Source organism: Lemur catta, chromosome 10 (genome assembly GCF_020740605.2).
Source record: "Lemur catta isolate mLemCat1 chromosome 10, mLemCat1.pri, whole genome shotgun sequence".
NCBI classification, from domain to species: domain Eukaryota; kingdom Metazoa; phylum Chordata; class Mammalia; order Primates; family Lemuridae; genus Lemur; species Lemur catta.
Window position 1 is genome coordinate 53,119,494 of NC_059137.1, and position 17,890 is coordinate 53,137,383.

At 34.2% G+C, this 17,890-nt stretch overlaps 1 protein-coding gene across 6 annotated transcripts in view; it reads left to right on the forward strand.

Moving 5' to 3' along the window:
• NFIB (nuclear factor I B) overlaps positions 1–17,890 on the forward strand; it is a 220,986-nt gene that overhangs the window by 200,049 nt on the left and 3,047 nt on the right. For 3 of the 6 annotated variants that reach the window (XM_045563826.1, XM_045563827.1, XM_045563830.1), the window contains 2 exons: positions 757–845; positions 14,437–17,890. The exon at positions 14,437–17,890 is cut by the window's right edge and continues 3,047 nt beyond it. In XM_045563826.1, coding sequence (XP_045419782.1) covers positions 757–845; positions 14,437–14,566 — 219 coding nt within the window. In that variant the 3' untranslated portion in view covers positions 14,567–17,890. The remainder of the gene's footprint in view (positions 1–756; positions 846–14,436) is intronic. The other 3 variants (XM_045563828.1, XM_045563829.1, XM_045563831.1) reach the window with 1 other exon arrangement.

Sequence of the window (17,890 nt, forward strand, 5' to 3'; positions counted from 1 at the left end):
CTGTTAACCAAACAGAGCTGGATAGGGTTACTCGAACAATCTCTGAAGGACAGAGCTGATGATTCGGAGATCTGGGAAGAATTTGTTTCAGCTTGTATTCAGTGCATTCCTCACTTTCTTCAGATGTAGTAAAGTATTTTAAATGCCATTACTTTGAGTTTAAAAGAAAAGTAGAAATTCTTATCAACGCTTTCTAAACACTGCCTTTACATACAACAAAATTAGTAAAAATCTAAAACTGATTACCTTGGTGCTTCCAAACACTCTAAACACAAGTTAGGGCAAATGTAAGGTGGGGCCTTTCTCCTCTAAACTGCATGTACCTATGTTTTGCAAACTGCATGCTTAAAGTTATTGATTATTTTACTCAGTGCAGATCATTTGGTATGTTGCATATAAAAAAAAGCATTTTTATTTTCTTTCTAAAATATATCTCTCTATTGAACATTAACGTTTGCTTTTATTTCAGCTCAATTTGTACTCTAATAATGGCTAATTGTTATGTTCTAAGCACTTATTTCTCTTGTATGCTTTAATTAATAGAGAAGCATATTGCAATAGCTTTTTCTAAAAAGAGTCTAGGAATTTTGCTTTTCAGAATAAGATTTTCTTTTTGCTTTTTTTTTTTTCTTTAAGTTGCCTCTTGGGAAAGTAAGGTTAATGCCATGTACAGTACTAGTTTGCATGTGTTCATTTAAATACTAAAAACTGTAGTACTGCTCGATCCATATCTGACTGCTAGGTTTCAATTGACAGCTGAGGATTTGTGACTGGACCATGAATCAAAACGGCAGGCATTTATACCCCAGTACCAGTGAGGATACATTGGGAATTACTTGGCAAAGGTAACATTTTAATTATTTCCAACCCTACACTTACACCTAAAAATTACATGAGCTATAGTGTTTGTTTTTAACTAGCTTTAGAAAATATATGTTAAAAATTCAGTTGTTTTGGCTATATCATTCCTCTTCCCCTATCCCCCTCCTTTATTTCTTATTTAAATGCAACATCAAATTAATTTGGGACTATAGTATATGCTAACTGATCACTGGAATTTCTAAATGCTATCAAATGTTTTATATAATTTATAATATTTTTCATGGGGGAGGGAGGTGGAATTTTACGTTTAGATTTTAGGCCCTGAAAAATGAAATTGCAGCTTTAGGGAAGTTTTTTCAGCTATCTGAGGATAAAGCTTTCGTTTTTCACATTATAGATTCTTCATATTTTGAGTCTTTTCTCTACTGCTAATTCTAAGTCATTTTACTATTCATTTATTCCCGTCAGAGGAAAAAAGCTAGAAGAAAGATTTAAAAATAGTCAATTTAATTGTTATTGGTAGTACCCATCAATTTCAGAGTGGGAAGATTGTTGAAATCAGTAGCTAAATAAGGATTTTGGTTTAAAGTTTTAATTTCTTTTTGTATGCTGATATGACTCGTGGGAGATTGACTTTATTTGGTTGGCTGAGAAAATTATTCTGAAACTTCATTTTCAAAACCAGTTTTGATATTGTCTAATGTATTGGTTTTAGAAAGTAAGTAGTTCTAAGTCAGCTTCTTATGTATTATTTTAAAGATATTTACGTATTATTTTAAATAATTTAAATTTTAAAGAACAAATTGTATTAAATTGATGAATTAAATAATTGAAATTCATGATATAATCATATGTAATAAGATATAAAAATTTGCAGAAGAGTGAGGTCATCCCATAAGGATTTCACCAAAAATAGAGCCAACAAAATTTTCCGACTGTGCTATGGTTGTAATCCTCCCTTTGTGGAAAGTATCTATGTAAAGGTACATACTCACGTTAGTTGTCAATGGGTTGCCCATCTCTATGTTGGCTGATAGAAACTGCTGAAGAGTAGAATGTAAAAGAGTCAAATTAATTAAATGTCCACTTTTACTCAGATAGAAATTAAGAAAATTATTCAGATTCTGTTCTTCAAAACTTGATGTCATTTTATTAATTTACTAACTAAAATGAATCTGACGTGACTTTTCCTTTTTTTGAAGATTGGTTGAGCATCCACTTCAAAAATGGATACATTTTTACATATTGTGATTTTTTTTTTTCTGAGAACCTTGTAATCCTTTTTCCTTTGGGAAAAAAAGGTAGTATATACTTATAAAAAAGAAGTTAAACTCAATGGAGCCATCTTATTTAAATAGTCTTAATGATTAATTGTCTTAATTAAATTCAATGAAAGTATCTTATTAAAATAGTCTAAATTAATAAGTATTTTAAAGTTAATTTAGTTGGATTTTTAATAACACAGTGTTTGCATTTTATTTTATTAAATAACTTCCTTATATTTCATGTTCTACTTATCAGTTAGCAAAATGGCCTGTGTCTGCATACAAATTCACCATATTTACTAGAATTGCAAATCAGATGAAGTATGCTCAAGTTTGTGAATGTGCCTATAGCTGGGTGAACTTCCAAATCTTTGGAATATTGATACTAATTTAAAATGGGATAGCACCTCTAAAGTATAGCAAAGGCAAACAAAGATATAGATTATTGGAGATTTAAAATATAACTTCACCTAGTTCCTAGTAATTTTTTGAACAAAAAATCAATATCCCAAAAAAGAAAAGGTGAGTAGACAGTGACTCTCAGAAGGCATGCATTGGCATGAACAAATACCATGATTAAACTCAGTTCTTATGGGAGTATTGTTCATGTTACAAATCCCCTGCTTGGTGAAAAATTGGTGTGGTAATCAGTTTCTGGTCACAGGAAATAAAAAAAAAATCAGAATTTATTTAGTTAAAATTTCTTTTTTTCCCTGTTTCAAAAATAGTAATTCTTTAGATTAGAAGATAATGATATGTAGAATGGGCTTAATGATTCAAACAGCTCTTAAAAATGTATCTTTTGGTTTGTTTCTTCCCTTTTTTGTCACGATTCAGAAAGCACATAATTGATAATGGCAGTCATCACATTCCTACATTCAACAGGTATTTATTGAATCTTTATGATGGGCTGTCATAAATGCTGTGGCTGATACAGATACAGTTCCTAAAGTCTAAGTATTATACAGTGCAGAATAAATAAACTCAAGTAAGAGAGTAATTTGCTTTGCTTTGTTATAGTTTTCAAAAATAGATACAAATAGAATTCATACTTAATAATACAAATAGGCCATGTCTGTGGCCAGACAGCTTTATTCGTGATTTATAGTTTGTGCACTCTGGTTGTTTTTAAAACTTTTTTTTTTTCCTAGAAAGAATATTTAAGAAGGAAGTCATAAATATCTATAACACTACGACTTTTAAGTCAGATAATAGACATCTAGAATCTTCAGGGCATGGCTGCAGCTTTGGAATCCTCTGAATAAATTGAAAAAATTGGAGAAATGCATATCTATCCAACCAAAGCGTTAGAGAATTTGCCTTTGTCACGATGGTTATTTTTGTTGTGGTAGTTACTTTTGTTTCTGGCAAAAGGCAATCCTTGGAGACTTGTAGTAGAAAAGGACAAAGCAAAGTGGGTGTTTTGGTTTTGCTTTATTTTGTTTTGATTGTTCTTTGTTGCCATTACTTTCTTCTTACAATCACTTGTCGGTGGTCACCCTCTTTTCTGCTTTTTTCCAATTGCCCTACTGAGGTGTCCCCATGTCAAATGCAGCTCCTTTTTCAGGACTGAAAATGGCAGTGCCGAGGGAGCTGTGCAAGTCTAATCGAAGCTGGAAGATTTCCTCCATCCTCCCTCCACCCCAGCCCCACCCCATTCCTTTAGGAACCAAAACTGAGTCTTCTGGAACATTTTCACAGACTTATTAGGTTGCAACCCTGAAGGTGTTTTGTTGTTTTGACCTTAGAGTTTTGTGAGACATTTGAGTGTGTTTGTGTGTGTGTGTGCATGCACACATGTGCACGCTTAAGCAAAGGAGTTACTTGTGCCTTAAAAAAGTCAACTTTTCTGCCTAAGCAAAAGGTCAGGCACTGCAGTTAACCCACAGTAAAATGTTGGTGAAGGGCTCACTTCTTCTTTAGTTAGGATGAGTTCAGATCATAGGAGGATTATAGGTGATGAATTGCTTAAGCAAGATACTGTTGTTTGTGCCCTGTCCTCCTATGTGGACTGGTTACTTTGTTGCATATGTGAGTTATGTGGGTATAAACACATACAGCAGTTACTCCCTGACAGTCTTACTTTCTTGAAACTATAGCCAGAACATAGCTTGTACTATCAAATATGAAAAAGAAATATAATTGAATAAAAAAGAAAGCTGAGGACAATCCAAGAATAATATAAACAGAAGTTATTTTAAAACATTAGAGGGAGTGCTTTATGCAAAAGGGAAACTGAATTTATTGTTTCATTCTCTTTTCTCCCCCTTACCCCTTTCAAGAAAACGTAAAGCCCCAAGTGAGTGGTTGTATGTGTCTGATGGCTTATATAAACATAGAAGAAGTCTTCAGATGGCTAAAATAAACATGTGCGTGTTACTGAAGGATATGTTTACACAAACCATTTGCTCAGCCTCTGAAATAATGAATAAATGAAGATTTTTACTGAAATAATTGGAACGATTTTTGTGTTTCTACTGATGCCATAATTGAATGGCACCAAAGAGAATTTTATCAGCTATTTTCCATGTTACATGTGTTAGCAGTTCCTTTCTATGAGTTGAATGCTTCATCCTGTAGTTACTTCACACATGTTTTTGTAAGAAATTGTCGTTTATTACTGCAATTCTAGAGAGTTGCTTGATTTCCCAAGAGAAATTTAGCAGCCAGTAAAGGTTATTTGGATCTGGTTGGTCAGGAGAGGGAGGGCAAAAGGAAGGGGTAATAGCACTCATTTCATACATGTAACTTAATTTGCATAACACTGCCCTCAACTGTCCCTCAACCATTTTCCTTGCTTTGTCCATAAAATTTTCTTTTGAAAAATGTATGCTCTCAAAAGGCTTAAGAATGAATATTTAAACAAAAAAAAATTTGCAATATTGGGTTGCGAACCATATGTTTGTATGTACATACATGTGTTTGCATGTGTGTGTGCGTATATGTGTATCATGTGTATATGTACCTGTGTGTATCGCTACATATATGTGGCACGTGTACAATAAGAGCAGTATGTATCGTGTCCCTTAGGTGGTATTAAGAGTTAACTTTTATTTCAACATTACACTTAGACCATCCCTTGAATTCACTAGGTTAGCATTTCCTGCTCTCAGTTTGTTATCTTGACACATAACTACAGTACAACAGCTGGGTTGTTCCTGGAGTTCCTGGGGGGAGCTTTATTCTCCGAGTGCTGAATTTCCTTTTCAGCTGTCAGCTCTAAAGTGTGTTCAAATGTTCTACTTTTTATACACCATTCTGGGCCCCTAGCACCACTCTGGGACTATGATAGAAATGCTGATAAGGTAAATGAATGGAAGAATCTTCGGTTCAAGGTGGAGAACTGCAAAAGCCAAAATTGCACATGACCATTGTTTGGTACTGGGGCTGCTAACTAGGGCTGCTGTTTGTGTTTGAATATTCTATTTAAGGAAATTACTCCATTCTCATCAAAATTATCTGCACCTGTTATAAAATCAAAACTAAAAATGTTACTGTTCTCAAAAATAGTTTTGATCTGGTTTTCACAGACCCACAACATCTGTGATCTGGCCATAGAAAAAAATATGTTGGGATTTGTTGTAGTTTTGCCTAACTTTCTCTATTTATAAAGAAAGATTTGTACAACACGACATTTCCTTTTTATCTAGGCAAACTCTTCAGAACACTTCCTAAGAAATTAATTGTATTCCAGCCAGACTTGCATGCTGCCATCCCACAGGAAATGGGTCAGCAATCCATTAAGATGCCATTAGATAATCTAATTTGGAACTTAATCTCTAAATTAACCATGCTCCATACTTGAAGCATACTTGAGAGAAAGAAAAAAAGTTTACGTTTGAATCGATAGGGGAGCCGAAGCGTGAAGAAGGCTGTTTGTTTTTTCTGTAGCTGTGGTCACGTCTCAAGCCGTCTGGTAACCAGGAGAAACCAGACATGATGTAATTCCAGATTGAACTTGAACTTCAGGGACTTAGGATGGGGGAACAATGGACCATAGGAATCAATAATGTCCATTTTCCACATGATTATGTTTGGAGCTTTAAGTTAACCTTTATGGGAGAAGCAGCAGGATCTGCAGTGTGACCAAAATGAGATGATCCTGAGACAAGATGTTAGAGGAAAGAAAACAACTTTTTCCGTGATATTTTCTGAGCAGCACTGCAGATTCCAGCAGGATTAGAAAAATTCCCGCTCTGCAGTAAACCGGTGGCTTGTTCAGAGCACTCTTTGTTCGCTTAGGTAGGACAAACTTAATCTTACGTTTCCTGTCAGATGATTTTTGGCAGTGCTACTGGAGAGGGAGGAGCGTGATTCAGAAAATTCCCATATGTAAACCTTGCTGATTAACCCTTTGCAATGAAAGGAAGTATGTTAAACACCTATTTTATTTGAATATGTTTTATGTAAAGTGCCATATTTACATATGCATTGCATCCATAAGAAATCAAGACCATCGGCAGCCAATGCACCATTATCAGCTTATCTTTTTTGATTCTCATGTTTGCTAGTGCTGTTAGTAGGTATATGGTACATTTTTTGTCATATTTATTAAATAAAAAATCTGTGAATGAATATATACAGCAAGCATAATAAGTTATAGAAGAAAAAGAAAAGGCAAAGCCCTAGTTAAGTTCAAGAAATTGAAGAGCATGAATTTTGAATATTCAGAAATCGTAGAAAGTTACAATTATTCTCTCCCGTGTTACTTTGTTTTACAAGAAGGAAGATCTTTTGCCCATGTGAACAGAATAGCAAGCACAATATTCAAATGTGTTCAGTTCCTTAGTCACGTGTAATTTTATGCTTCAGAATCCTGATCCAAGTAAGTTTCATCCTTTAGAGGTGAAATTGTGCAAATAATGCTGATTTTTGCTTTTACATGAAAATCATTTGTGAAAGAATCTCTTTTTGCTTTTGTATAAAACTTACATTTCTATTTCATTTCCTATGCCTTGGGTGATTTTGTCTAGTGAAAGGCACTATTCTGAAGCACCATTTTCGTAGAGAATTTTGTCTGCTGTTGAAGAATCACATATGCAAATAAGAGGAGCAGTAGCACTTGTAACAATGGCATTGAAAAGGAGCCCAGGGTTAGAAGGAATACAGAGAGAGAAAGGGCTGGAAATCCACATGTGGGCTTCTCCACTGTGGCATGGTCTGTGGGAGGAGACAAAATAATTACTTCGAGCCTGATAATTTTATATTTTTTTAATTGGCTAAACCCTCCCACAGCTACATAAGTTGTTATATATGTATGCATGTGTGTACTGTAATTTATTTATAATTAGTCATCTTCATAATAATTATTCATCTTTCATTTCAGTTCTAAAATATGAAGAAGATCAAACATATTTTTTTAAATCTGCTTAATTTGGCCTGTTGGAGGGAAGAGCTTTTTTTCATATTTATTTAAACTAAATATTTTAAGGAAATAAGTTTTTGTTGCTTTTAAATATATAGATTGCTGCATTGAAGGGTCTTCTAGGATTATGTAAGAGCTTTTCACTAGGAGTACAGTAACTGTAATGAGCACATCTAATGTTTAGTGACAGTGGTCCCATATGTAAGGCCTTTTCTTGCCCTGTGCCCTTCATTAGATAAAATATTTCACTGGCAGATGCCATTATTTTACTTAGAAAATGCTAGCACTCATGCATGGTAAAGTTAACATTCAATCCAGCGTACCCGATAACAAAACATGTCTAAAACAACTGAATATAAATTAATGAGGTTTGATGGCCTACCATTTTGATATGCTATTTTCAAAACCGTTGGTCCCCAAGGAATAGCAATAAAGATGGCTATTTACCTACTTAGTTAAGAAGCAAATACATTTCTCTTTCATTACTATGAAGTGCTATTGCTTGCAGTTAGAATAATTCCATGAGCCACCTGCAGTTTATGATATTTGGTGTTTCCCAGAGAGCCCACAAGAGTACTTTGCAGTTCAGGTAAGAGCTAGCCAGGGAGCTTTCTGATACAGATTATTACAAATAGTAATAATCATTAGAAATCATCTTGCATGCAAATAGGATCATTCAGATGACAATAATGATCCCTAAAAATGGGAAGAATAAATCGAAGAAACACAAGACCTATGTAAAGCACTTTGTATATTTCACTTTGAGTCTAGCCTTATCTAAAGTAGAACTCAACAAGCAAATTATTAACACACAGCCACATGTGTACAGACGTAAAATAAAGGCAAATATTGCATTCAGCTGAAAACCAACTGGATAAATAAAATATGGTTATTTGTGCTGAAATTTGGGCTCAAGAGTTATACTTCTGTACGAATTTCAGTGTGTCCCAGTGATAAGAATTTTAATTCATAGAATCTCTTATATAATTTAGTGGTAATATAAATTCTAGTCCAGTGAGAAAAGTAAAGTATGTTCGACAAAAGAGGGAGATGAGGTAAAGTGTAGTGGATAAAAATATAGTTCCCAAGAACCATACTGCTCATTCAAATCCTGACTTCTACAACTCAGTAGCAATATGAACTGGGTAAGCCACTTAACTGCCTAGCTTCAGTTTCCTCATCTGTAAAGTAAGGATAATAATGGTCCTTTCTTATAGGTTTTTCTGAGGATTAAAAGCTTTAAGGTAGGTCAAGTGCATAGAACAGTGCCCGGCAAATAACACACACTATGTAAGTGCTAGCAACTACTATAGTTACCAAGTACCATTTTCTTTGTTCTAATACGTTAATGGAGTCAAATGCCTTTATTCCTTCCACTGGTCTGAGTGAGCATTTTTTCACAAGACTTAATCTGCAGCCTTTGTGTTATATTGAAATAAGCACCCAGTCCAAATGAACACACATGCATTCCAGGACGGTATGCTTTCTTACTTGATACTTAATTAACCCATCTTGCCTGGTTTTTCCAGACATGTTTTTAGCTATTAACAGGGAAAATTGTTTATTGTCCATTTGGGGACAAACACTAATACTTGCATGTTAATATTGTGCCAATAAAATCAGAGTATTTAGCCAAGGAAGTAAAAAACTTTCCTTCTTGGGGCTATCTGAAACTGGTACAAAGGAATTAAAGGCAAATCCTTCTTTTAAATTAAAATATCTATATTATTTATTCCCTATGCTTTCTGTGCCATTGCTTATTTTTATTGTTATCTATAAATAACGTGGCTATTGATATCGTTGAGGTATGTATGACTATATACAATTCTTTGTGCTTCATTCCTATAATGTTTTTTAAGCTTCCTGAAAGAGTACTTACCGTCTTCTCAGTAGATACGGTAGTCTCATGATTAAATAAGTTTGTAAATTCTAAATGGGCAATATTATTACTCCTGTGAAAGGTGTTAGTGTACTGGATACTTTGACATTTTATAAATTGTTTAACAAATGGGTTGCCCAATTCATTATCAAATAAACATAGACTAATAATAAATGAATTTTGCCATTCATAAAATATTAATATCTCTTATCATTTTAATCACTCAAGTCTGATAGGTGAAGTCTTTGTTTCTTTGGTTCCTGACTCAACTAAATGGCTTCGCACATGTTAATTTGGCACCCTGTTGTTCTTCAGTGATCTAAAAGCTAAGGGCCTAGGCCTTTTTGGCCAAGAAGACATAGTGACAGAATGCACATTTTTTTAAAAACATAACCATCAAATGTTGGTTTGGCTGCACAGAGCAATTTTCTCTCTTTCTTTCATTGAAAGGTGCAGTCTGTTTACTCCTTGTATCTGCAAAGACCAACTATTTAATCCAATTTATCCAAGATAAGTAAAATATAGTGTATCATTTTTAAAGGGAAGAAGTGGGTATTTTCTTCCCTCTTAACCTTCATGGTAAGTGTCACTCTAGTAGAACTTCAACTAGATTTGTTTTCAGAAGAGATAGACACACAGAGTGTCAGATTGCCTGGCTACCCAGATCAACCACGTATTCCATGCACAAGTCTCTTCTGCATCAACCTCTTTAGCTAGATTATAATCTAGCTTGTGTGGGGTATAAAAAGTTCATTGTCTCCTGAAGCAAATAAATTTTGCCTTCAGAAAACTCTGTACAAAAGTTGTTGCTCATGTTGGGCCAATGTCTGACTTCCTATGGAGGCAATGTAACGTAGTGAAATGGCCCGGGAAATCTGACAGAAATGATTCATACCAGAGGATTAGGTGGGAGACTTTGGTCAAGTGATTTCTCTTACTTCCATTTCTTCATATTTGAAATGAGGATAATGATATGGCCATTTCAAGAGCTCTTTGAGAGAATTAAGTGACAGCATATGTAAAACAACAAGGATGGAACCTTGCTCATAGTAAGTGCTCAGCATGATCTAGAAGTCTCTCCCTTTGTGCTATTTCTGTCTACCTGAATGAATCATGTAGAAGAAGTCTGCATTTCTTTCCAAATCAATTGCCATGTCTTCCCTGTTTCCCTTCAACTGTTCCTTAAATGACATGACTTGATGAGTGTCTTCAACAAAGAAATGCCATAGAGTTTGTTTTGTTTGAAGAGTGATGAGTAGAAGAAACACAGTGCTTCAGAGGTAGTCTTAGTAGCATAAAATGAAGCAGTACTATCACCTACTCTTAATGCATATTAAGGTCAAAATAATTTGTGGGCTTTCTCCCTTTTGGGGAAAGCCACATCATACAGTTTGGGCAAAATAATGTGAAAAGGTTATCCATGATATCAGACATTTTATTTTGGAATTTTGATTTAGTGCTTGTGTAATTTTTTATAATGAAATATCTCATTATATTGCACAGAGTAGTCATCATTAGGGTGAGTTGTGCTTTGTGTTAAGGTCTTATCGAAATATTTTGTGCTTTTTTTGTGACTGATTTTTCACAAAGTAATTATATTCTTTTCTTTTTTGATGATTATGGCCAGTTTATATATTCTAAAGATGTGCTTTCAACTTTCAGTCATGCTCATCTTTTGTTTGTAATTTGGCCATGGAAACTTTGATGAAAATAAAGTAAATGCATGCTTGAAGATACATTGCTCAAGTAGCTGAATTTGACCTTAAATATTTTGAAATCTTTTTAGTTGTGTTCTCATGTCTCTTAATAGAATGCAGATTATTGGATTGAATTTAAGATTATCCATATAGTAATTCTCATTGCACTATGAATTAAAACTATTAAGCATTTTACATATACTAATTTGCATATGTATATGTGTGTTTATTTTATCCATGCATATTATTATTGGCATTAATTTATATAGAGAGAAAGTTAGATATATCAAAAGCACTGTTATATTTTTACCTGAATAGCTATGCAACTTTAAGCATTGTGTTTTTAAATTAAATGACCTCTATTACTTTGTTTGATTAAGCATTTTTCTTTACATTTGCTATCATAGTCTTTAAATTAGTTTTGACAGGTTTTTTTCAATGGGACTACCAAAAAAAGCTCTAAAAAATGTCTGTGCCTTATAGTTCTGAACTTAACCTACAAATTGCCGATAAGAGACTTGTAAAACTCATATATGGGGTCTGCATAGTGTTAATGTTTGAGATTTATTTCCCTCCAAAGGTTCATAAACAGTATTGACAAATATATTGCACTCTGCAATTTTGATATGGCCATAATGTGGGATGGGAGGCTTGAAAGGTTTAAATAAACATTTAAATTAAATTTGTCAGGCATTCTGCAGCAAGAGTTCTGTTAGTGACTAGCATCAGTTTACTTTTATCGAGCATTTTCCAAAGAATAATGACATATGTCTCTTCTAAAGAACTGAGTAAGAAAGCTATTACAAAATAAACCCTGAATTCTGCCATTATTTGGTAGACTTGTCCGTTTAAGGAGCCATACCTATTTTCAATCTTTCAAATATACTTTATATCCCTAAAGCATGAAATCTCTAAATGGCTTTCTTAAGCTCATTTAATTTGGGATTCTTGTTGATTTTGCAAAATGATTTGCTTGTTGTTGACATAGTCTTAGTCTCAAGGATTATCTATTTTAGCTGGTCGTTTTGCTTTTAATACATACTTCTTACTCAGGTTAAAAACAATGGATATCCATTTTTGTAATTTATTTTATTTGTTGAGAAATAGCATCAGCTGTGGTCAGATTCTATAGAGATACATAAGGCTAGGGCATTTTCTCTATGGAGCTCACCTTTCAGTCAGTAAGATAATCATAGATACAGATAATTATGATATGAAGTAATAAATGCTGTAATAGGACTGTGTACAAAGAGCAGTGGAAACACAGTTGAGGGGAAAATAAGTTTCATGGTGCATTATGTAACATTGTTCCCAATAAATGGTGCAAAGCACAGAAATAATTGTTGAAAACGTGTGTGGGAAGAAAGAAATATGTGAAAACAATTAAGTGTCTTAGAAAAGGTTTCAATAACACATATTATTATTCTCTAGATTTATAATTTTTCATCAGATAATAAGAAAATATCTTTTTAGTTTGAATGTGACTATTGCTGCATAATCAATTTTTGTTAATGCTGAGTATCTCTAATTTTAAATTCAGAGATGGGATGTCTATTTTCTTTTTATAGGAGACTCAATCACAAGGTATTCATGAGTATATGTAATCTTGGGCAAAAACCTTTTAAGAATATATATTTGGGTGTGATTTGAAGTAATTAGTTGATTTTTTTATCAAAAAATTTATGGAACATCTACCATGTGCTAGGTTCATATTAGATGGTTAGCAAAAAGAGAGATGGACTTTGCTGTCATGGAGCTTGTAGTCTAATGATAAACTCACTTGAAAAAAATCACTTGAAAAAGGTCACTGTTAACTCAGAAATATATACTTAGACATGTAGCAGTAAACAACATTTTGCATAGAGGTTTTACCAGAGTGAAAAACAGTATATATCAAGTTTTTTAAATGCAAATTTGTTTCTTCAGGATAATATTCCATAAAGGTTTTTGTACCTTTGGAATTCAAACATGGACTAAAGAGTATATCTAAATTGATAGCCACAGTAATAGTGTCCATCTTACCTCATGGTTTCAAAAGTAAAGCAAAGGGTACTAAATGAAATTTAAAACACTGAAAGTATGTCTCCATGCGAGGCTGTGACTAAACCAAGTATGGAATTGTCAGTTTGATGTTTTCTTGGTTCATGATTATTTATGAAGCTGTTACTTAGTAGACATTCATTCTGAGTTGAGTGTTGAAACAAGCAATACATCAGACTAGGTGTACTCCAAAATGTATGGTGTGGGGTTGTTTTGCGATATGTAGATCTGGTGTTGTTTTCCACCATATGATACTTCTTTAATGAGAGATTATACCAGGAGCAATGAGAGAACTGTTTTTCAAATGTGTGTTGTTTTTTTTTTAACAGCCCCAAATTCCACCTAGGTAAAAGTTGAGCTGATGGGAGAGAGGCAGAAATCCTATCTGCTTACTTCCTCCAGCACACGCTCCCTGTGCCCCTCCCAATTCACCATATTCAGAACAGCTCAAACGTGGTATTATTACTGAGCAGAGGAGCAAGGAATGTTCAGGCTTCTGTTGCAAGCCAATGTAAGAAAACATGAGTTGGAAGGAAAACTCTGGTTCTCTCTAAAAGTAACTTATAGAGGAGGATAAGAAAACCACTAGAGAGCTGTAGAACTAATAAGCACAAGCAGAGACCCTTGTGGCCTCCTATAAATGTTTTGTCTCACAATGAGTATTCTGTAGAGAACAAAAAAAGCTGTGTTCCATTTTGGTTCTACGATTTTCATTTGTTTTGTCTTCACTAAAAAACTCCAGTTAAGATATGTTTTGATAATTAGGCATTTCCAATTGCATATTATGCATGGGCCTATCTACAAAAATGTATGTTTTCCTGTTGTGAGAGGAAAAGAAATATCTTTCATTTCACATTTCAGTTTTATTCAACCCAATAGGCAAGTAAAAAATTGAAACCCATCTTACCACCAAATTGCTTGTGAATTAAAGGTAAAACAAGATTAGAATATAACTGGCAAACTATATTGGTACCAGTGTAGATGGCTGCTTTTCTTCTTCTTTTTCTTTCTTTCTTTTTTTTTTTGAACAGCAAAAAGTCATATAGCATTTACATTGAAGTGGATGCAATCTTTTAGGAAGAATATCCTCAGATCAGTTAGGGTTCAACAATTGTGTGTGTGTCCTACTCCAGGTTTTTCTGCCTCACAATTACTGTTACTTTACATGAAAGGGGTAAACATATAGTACATATAGGTACAATAAGCATAATTTGGCACATTTATCTTATATTAGACTGTAATTTTGAAAAAAGTTGTAGTAATTTGATGCATCTGAAATGTGTATTTCTCATATTGTTGTAGATTGTAACGTTGTGTTTTTCTTTTTCTTTTTTTCTTTCCTCCCTGCTGCCCCTCTCCTCTCAACAGTCCTGGTACCTGGGCTAGCTTGGTTCCTTTCCAAGTGTCAAATAGGACACCCATCTTACCGGCAAATGTCCAAAATTACGGTTTGAACATAATTGGAGAACCTTTCCTTCAAGCAGAAACGAGCAACTGAGGGAAAAAGAAAATACAACAATAGTTTAAGAAATTAAAAAAAAAAAAAGGAAAAGAGGAAGACTGGACAAAACAAAACAAAACAAAGGGAGAAAGGAAAGCAACTGAAGAAAGAAGATAATAGACCAGCAATTGCAGCACTTACAATCACTAATTCCCTTAAGGTTGAAACTGTAATGACATAAAAAGGGTCGATGATATTTCACTGATGGTAGATCGCAGCCCCTGCAACGTAGCCTTTGTTACATGAAGTCCGCTGGGAAATAGATGTTCTGTCTCTATGACAATATATTTTAACTGACTTTCTAGATGCCTTAATATTTGCATGATAAGCTAGTTTTATTGGTTTAGTATTCTTGTTGTTTACGCATGGAATCACTATTCCTGGTTATCTCACCAACGAAGGCTAGGAGGCAGCGTCAGAGGTGCTGGGTGACAGAGCCATGAGCCAGCCATTTTATAAGCACTCTGATTTCTAAAAGTTAAAAAATTATATATAAAATCTCTGTAGCCTTTAGTTATCAGTACAGATTTATTAAATTTTGGCCCTTAACCCAGCCTTTTCCAGTGTGTAACCCAGTTTGAAATCTTAAAAAAAAGAAAAAAAAAAAACCAGAAAAAAAAGAAAAAAAGAAAAAAGGAAAAAAACAGTTTGAACACAAAGGCTCTATGGAAGAAATGCCTCTATGTAGGTGAAGTGTTATCTCTGCATGCAACAGTAAAAATTAATATAATATTTTCCCCACAAAAGAAACACTTAACAGAGGCAAGTGCAATTTATAAATTTATATCTAAAGGGGAATCATGATTATAAGTCCTTCAGCCCTTGGACTCTAAATTGAGGGGATTAAAAAGAATTTAAAATAATTTTGAGCGAATTTATTTTCCCCTCAGTTTTTGAGGGCATTAAAAAGGCATTAAATCAAGACAAATCATGTGCTTGAGAAAAATAAAATTAATGAAAACACAGCACTTATGTTGGTTTAGCTGCAGCCTCCTTGGAGGTAGAATTTATTTATTTAAAATTACTGGTTGCATCAAGAACCCATAGGGTGTACAAAAGGTTCTATAAAATCTGCATTATGGAGACAAAGAGGCAGGCAAATCCATGTCACAAGGATAAAGCTTACAGTTTACAAACTGGGAACGCCAGGGTGTAGGATATAAAAAAACGCACTCTTGAGAAAATAAATGTAATCAGGGTGCTGAAAACTTGCATGGTGCTTTCAGACATTAGCCTTGTTCAACAAATTTCTTGTATTGACAGATCCATAGTGTGCATGGGCAGACACATTTTGCCTCTATGTCTCTTAAAATTTTAATTAAAAATACTCTTTCCAGTAATCCTAATTTGCACGAAGATATAATGTCCACATTACGTGCCTTGCCTTGAAATCTAAAAAACAAAAAACAAAAAAACAAAAAAAAAAACAAAAAAGTGACATCACTACACTTGTTTTGCTGCATTTATTATCATTTTAAATCTTTACCATTTTTATGACAAAATATTTTGTACTCCAGACGAAGAAAAATGTGTGACATCATGGATTTTTTAGACAGTTATACCTTTATCTCACATTTATAAAGCATATCATGGCTGTGTATAGTTGCCGCTTAAAAATTGTAATCGACCAGCAATATTTTCAGTATTTTGGTGTTTTTTTCTATTAACCTTTCATGTTTTTCATCTTCCAATTAATATTTGGGGGGGAGGGGTTTCAAATTTATACGAATTATGCAATACCAAGTTTTGCCTATGTAGGTAGTGCTTTTAGCTGTATTGGTTATTATAGGTAAGTACACAGATTTAAAAAAAAAATAATGTATGCTTTTTTTTTGTTTGTTTGTTTTAATTGACCAAAGTGGGTACTGCTATTTTTGCAGTGTGATGAGGTCCTTTTGTGTACTGAGAGATGGACAGGGGATTTTTTTTTAATATACATATATATATATTCTGGGGTGGGTGGGAGGATTTTTAACACTTTACAGTGTAGCTGTGAAGCAGTGCACCCTGAGATGGGCCTGGGCTGCAAAGCAACTGTTCTGCCTACTGTGACAAACTTCAACTTACACAGGTTCCCCCTCACTAACTTCCCACCTGGGGTGCAAGCTGAACTCATTTCTGGTTTTCATAACAACAAAATAGTAAGAACGAGCAAACACAACCAATTCTCCTGGAGGCAGACTTGACTTAAAAAGGCAGACTTGGCTTGGTGATAGTTTTTCTTGAAAGTTTCAGATCCACAGTGAAGAGTGAGCCTGTCTCATATTTGGCAAAGACATTTGTCGAAATGTCCACATAGAGGATGTTGGACGTTTCAAGCTTTTGGGTTTAACACATGAATATACTTTCTCCTACAAAACACATTAGACCAGTTGGAAGGAGTGCTCCTGTATTCTTTCCCTACTACTTTTTGTCCCCATTTTTTCATGGGTGATAGGATATGATTTACCTGTGACTTACTACTTCAAATGGATGGCAGTGCACTTGGATTGTTGTATTTTTGTTTTTGTTTTTTTGTTGTTGTTGTTTTTGATATCCAGAAGATTGAACAGAGGATTGCTATTATTGAATGTATTTGGACTGATAGATTAAAATCAAAGTTCAATTTTTAAGGAACAAAAAAATTAAATCTTGTTAAGTTTTCATTTTACCTGCCCTTTTAAAACTGAGAACCAGAGCAGAAGGGAAATACAGAATTTTAAGAAATTAATCTTCCTGTGGATGAATTAAACCCATTAGACACTGATGGGATTTTTTAAAAGAATGGTACCTCAAATATATATTTGATTTAGTTTTGAGGGCTAGAGGGTGAATGGAGGCTGGTTTTACTTTTCCCCCTCCCTCACCCCCAAGTTCCATTGAGTGAATTCATTACTGGAAGGAAAATCTTTCAGAGTTAGTGACACACGGTAGGCTGTCTTAAGGAGCCCCCTGACCCCCTTTCCCTAGGCCATGGCCTAATAAAATAAACTATCAATTGTTCTCACAGCATATCATTTAATAATGAATACTTTAGAACAATGCTTGTGGGCTGGAGAATTGTATTAGATTAGCCCATTCAGTTTGATAGCCCGAATGCTGAATAGCACAGCGGGATCCCAGCAGTGCAAGTTCAAAAGTAAGTCCAATCATTTCTGTGATACTCGCCCTAGTAGAAAACAGATAATCTCAGCCAAGCTCTTCATGTATCTTTGACCTATTAGGTAAACAAATCAACCTCACAGGACACACAGTATTTTTTAAGGGCAGACTCGCTCTTTTTTTTGCCAGTGAATGAGCAGTTCTAGCTAAATAAGTTACACACTGTGGGTATTCCTGCCT